The sequence below is a fragment of the Lactuca saligna genome, chromosome 5 (assembly GCF_052625555.1).
Source record: "Lactuca saligna cultivar CGN05327 chromosome 5, ASM5262555v1, whole genome shotgun sequence".
In the NCBI taxonomy this organism is placed as follows: domain Eukaryota; kingdom Viridiplantae; phylum Streptophyta; class Magnoliopsida; order Asterales; family Asteraceae; genus Lactuca; species Lactuca saligna.
The window spans coordinates 239,260,578-239,265,047 of NC_136421.1; the positions used below are offsets into that span (position 1 = coordinate 239,260,578).

At 36.8% G+C, this 4,470-nt stretch overlaps 1 protein-coding gene across 1 annotated transcript; it reads left to right on the forward strand.

Moving 5' to 3' along the window:
- Positions 1–1,430: 1,430 nt before the first annotated feature.
- Positions 1,431–4,010, forward strand: LOC145046882 (glucan endo-1,3-beta-glucosidase 4-like). The gene is made up of 3 exons (XM_078995140.1): positions 1,431–1,563; positions 2,085–3,413; positions 3,730–4,010. The coding sequence occupies exons 1-3, from the start codon at positions 1,503–1,505 to the stop codon at positions 3,762–3,764; spliced, it is 1,425 nt and encodes a 474-aa protein (XP_078851266.1). The 5' UTR covers positions 1,431–1,502; the 3' UTR covers positions 3,765–4,010.
- The last annotated feature ends 460 nt before the right edge of the window (positions 4,011–4,470 follow it).

Consider the following 4,470-nt stretch of genomic DNA (forward strand, 5'->3'; position numbering starts at 1 on the left):
CAACACGTCGAGTTGGGCTTCCAACTCGACGAGTTCTTTAGGAAAAATGCAATACTTAAATTAAAATCATACCAAAAAAATAAGGGATTACATAGTAATTTCGTTTTGAGCTACTCATAGAAGTTTATCTGTAGTGACTCTAGGACTTGAGACATAGCCTCATTAATTTTTGTTTTTTTTTAATGGCAAACTAATATACTACTAACTATCACCATCTATGTCTCACACAAAACTTGAACTCCTAACCTCTTAAATGAGATAGTCACTCCTAGGCCAAATACTATTTGGTCTCATTAATAATATATATTAATGAACGTTTCAATAATATATAGTAATTTTATTTTGAGCAACATCCATTTTGGTATTTTAATGGTCCGATTTTAATGGTGATAATTATATCATCGATTCTTTTGGTATATAGTTAGGATTAATTTGAGATAGGCTAAGTCCATCTTTGGCTAAAACCCGATATTAGAAATATTAGAAATAGAGAGTGTACACTTGGGTAAGCTAAAATTTAAGTCGGGAACATGGCGTCCGGTGACATTGGCTCCTTTGGTGTGGAGCAGTGCCCTTATCTGAATTCAGATCCTTACATGAAAGAATTGAGTCATTGACCCATATGTTATTGCCCACCAAAACAACTATCACAACTATTGTGAACAATTATGATTTTCCCTCAAAAATAACCAAATTAAACTACCATCTTCTCTATATATTGATGGTGTCATTTGTTGCAGAAACACAAAATTCATATCGTTCATCTCCTAAATTGTTGTCTCACAAGAACATGAAACAAAAATTGTATTATGATTTATGCAATCTTGAATTTGTGTGAAATCCAAATTAATTAAGTGGATTATCCCAATTCTAAATTTGTAACCTAAACATAAGAGCGAATTACAAATTTCGAAAAATATATGTAACACAATGCATATATTTATCAAAATCTTATTGATATTCAGAACCTAATTTACCAACATCTCATATAACCTTTAAAAAGTTAAAGTTCATATAAATATTATAACAAGACTTATTTTTAAAAAAGAAATATAAATCTCTAATTTAAATTCGATTTTTTAATCAGGATTTATGAACGTTAATAAATCGTACGTCCAGTCGGCACAAACATTAGTCATATTTGTCACAAAGAAAATGACAAAGTTTCCGTTCAACAAACCCTCTTTTTATAAAAGTTATAATCTACGGTGACGATTTGATCAGATTCCACGTGGCTGCAGATCCCTGCGGGACTTCCAATATCAGCAGATTGATCATCTTGTCCACCCTATACGAACGGTCGAATTTCTGTAATCAAAGTCCCACAAAACTAATCCAACGGCCGCAGTTAAATGCCGGACAACGTGCTCCGATCAACGGCCATATTCTGCTATTGGCATTCAGGGCCCACCAATCCATCACACCCTTCTCAATTCTCCCCCATAAAACCCTGTCTTCCCTCTCCCCGCTTTCCCATCTCTCTCTACACTCTCCCACTATCCATGGCGACACACCTGTTCTGCTCCATCTGCGTCTTACTCCTCGCCATATTCTCACTTGCAGGTTCATAATCTTCATGATTTTCTTTGCATTCATCATTCATATCTTATGATTTGTTATTTAAATCTATGATTTCTAGCTTAACTTACCGGTTTCCGCTTGTGACTTTTTTTAGTCATGAATGATGAATGTCCTACATTTCTCATCAACAACATAGATTTTGATTGTTAGTTTTACATCGATTTTAGTCATGAACTCATGAGTTCCATACATTTGTTATGAACAGTATCGTCTTTTTTTTTTGGTCTTCTATCGCAGACAATGAATTTGATTGTTAAGATTACATGGCATTGTAGTCATGATTCATGAATCTCCTACATTTACTATGAGTAGCGTAGATTTCCATCGGTTTATGAAGATTTCGATTTTGATTGTTAGTTTTACATCTATTATAGCTAGTTCAGGTACATTTGTTATTAAATCATGACTATAATTTCATGAACTGTCATCATGAATGTCCTTCACTTGTTATGAAGAGCATCGATTTTGATTGTTTTGTAAGAATTTCTGATTTATACCTGCAGATGGAGGTTCAATTGGAGTAAACTATGGTCGGATTGGTGGCGATCTGCCGTCCGCTTCCAAAGTTGTGAAGCTTCTGAAATCTCAAGGAATCGGTAAGGTTAAGGTGTACGATACTGATCCGTCTGTGCTCAGATCATTGTCCGGGAGTGGCATTAAAGTGACGGTGAACCTCCCCAATGAGCTCCTATACGCCGCCGCCAGAAAACAGTCGTTTGCTAACAAATGGGTCCAACGGAACATCAAGGCTTACTATCCGCGTACTCAAATCGAAGCCATTGCAGTCGGTAATGAAGTCTTCGTTGATCCAAAAAACACCACCGGATTCCTCATAACCGCCATTAAAAATATCCATCAAGCGCTCGTTAAATACAATCTCGATTCTGATATCAAACTCTCATCGCCGGTTGCCTTAAGCGCTCTGCAAAACTCCTACCCTTCATCGGCGGGATCTTTCAGGCCAGAACTAATCGAATCGGTTTTCAAACCAATGTTCCAATTCCTCCGGGAGACAGGATCTTACTTGATGGTGAATGCGTACCCGTTTTTCGCTTACGAGGCAAACTCTGACGTGATATCTCTCGACTACTCACTCTTCCGTGAAAACCCTGGAGTTCCCGACGCCGGCAACGGTTTACGTTACTTCAATCTCTTCGACGCACAGATCGACGCTGTTTTTGCTGCAATGTCGGCGTTGAAATATGACGACATTCCGTTGGTTGTTTCGGAGACGGGATGGCCGTCGAAAGGTGACGAGAACGAAATCGGAGCAAGCGTAGTAAACGCCGCCGCTTACAATGGCAACCTAGTAAAAAGAATCCTCACCGGCGGAGGCACACCTCTCCGACCGAAAGCAAACCTCACCGTTTTCCTGTTCGCTCTCTTTAACGAAAACAAGAAAACCGGGCCAGCATCGGAGCGAAACTACGGGTTGTTTTATCCGAGTATGGAGAAGGTATACGAGATTCCGTTCACGGTGGACGATCTGAAGAATTACAGGGAGGGCGACAGTTCGCCGGTGTCCGGTGGTGGTGGTGATGCTTCTCAAGCGAGGTTTTCAACTCCGGTCGCCGGTGATGGAAACGGGTCGGGTTTTTCTTGGTGCGTAGCTAGGGATGTAGGAAAGGATAAGCTGCAGTCGGGTTTGGATTTTGCTTGTGGGGTAGGAGGTGCTGATTGCCGTTCGATACAACCTGGGTCCACGTGTTACGATCCTAATACTCTACAAGCACACGCATCGTTTGCTTTCAATAGTTATTACCAGAAAATGAGACGCGCGTCCGGCGCGTGTTATTTCGGTGGAGCAGCCTACGTAGTCACTCAGCCACCTAGTACGTATCGTATCTCTTCTTCTTCTATATCGTTAAATAACAAACCAGAAAATCCACATTAATTTAAGTCCAATAAATTTTTTTAAAATAATTATATAAGTATTAGAACTATTTTGTTAAAAAATTTAAAGGAAAATGAGAACTTTAGTGAGGACTAGTGGAAGCCAGATCATGGATATAGCACGTGCATGATGTTGACTTACCTCTGACATTGTCTAGAATATTTAATTTAAAATACTCTTTTTATTTAAGTAAAAAAAAAATTAGAATTAGAATTGAAATTTAATATATCAATTCACTTTTTTTTTTATTGCAGAGTTTGGAAAGTGTGAGTTCCCCACTGGATACTGAAGAAGATTTGCAATGCAAGAAAAATGATGGGTTTGAATATTGAAGGATGATGGCAAAATAACCCATTTATTATTATTATTATAATTATTCGTTGTAGGTTTTATTGTAATTGGATTAGTTATGGGGTTGGGGTTAGTATATTTTTTTGTAATTATTATTCAAATTTATATTTAATACATATGTGTTGCTTTTTTCCGTTTTGTCAAAACATGGTCACGATTTCTATATAGGTCATATTTTTTTCAATTTTGTACCAATTATCCAACTGAAGTGAGTATCTTGTGTTTATGGGTAAAAAATCATATGTACTCGTGAATGGGAATACAACTTTATGTGATTGATAGGTCAAAATCTCTTTTTTGCTGTCAAAATAAATGTTTTGCTACAAAAGCTTGTTTGTTGGATGTAGATTTTGTGTAGTCCTTGAATTATCGTTGTTGAATTTAATCTAAAGTCTTTTTAAACAACCGCTTGTACTATCATAAGAAGAGGTAGGTATATTTTATAATAGATGGAAATAACTTGTAATTTTGGGAATCTAGAAAAAGAAAAAGTATAATCATAAGAAGTTGCCTTTACGTTTGCATTCCAATTCGCCCCCATTAACTTCATCACAATATAACTATAAATTTTACAATAATGATCTCATAAAATGATTAACCTTGTGAAATAACTTTTTCTGACCACAAATTTTTGTAAATAGTTT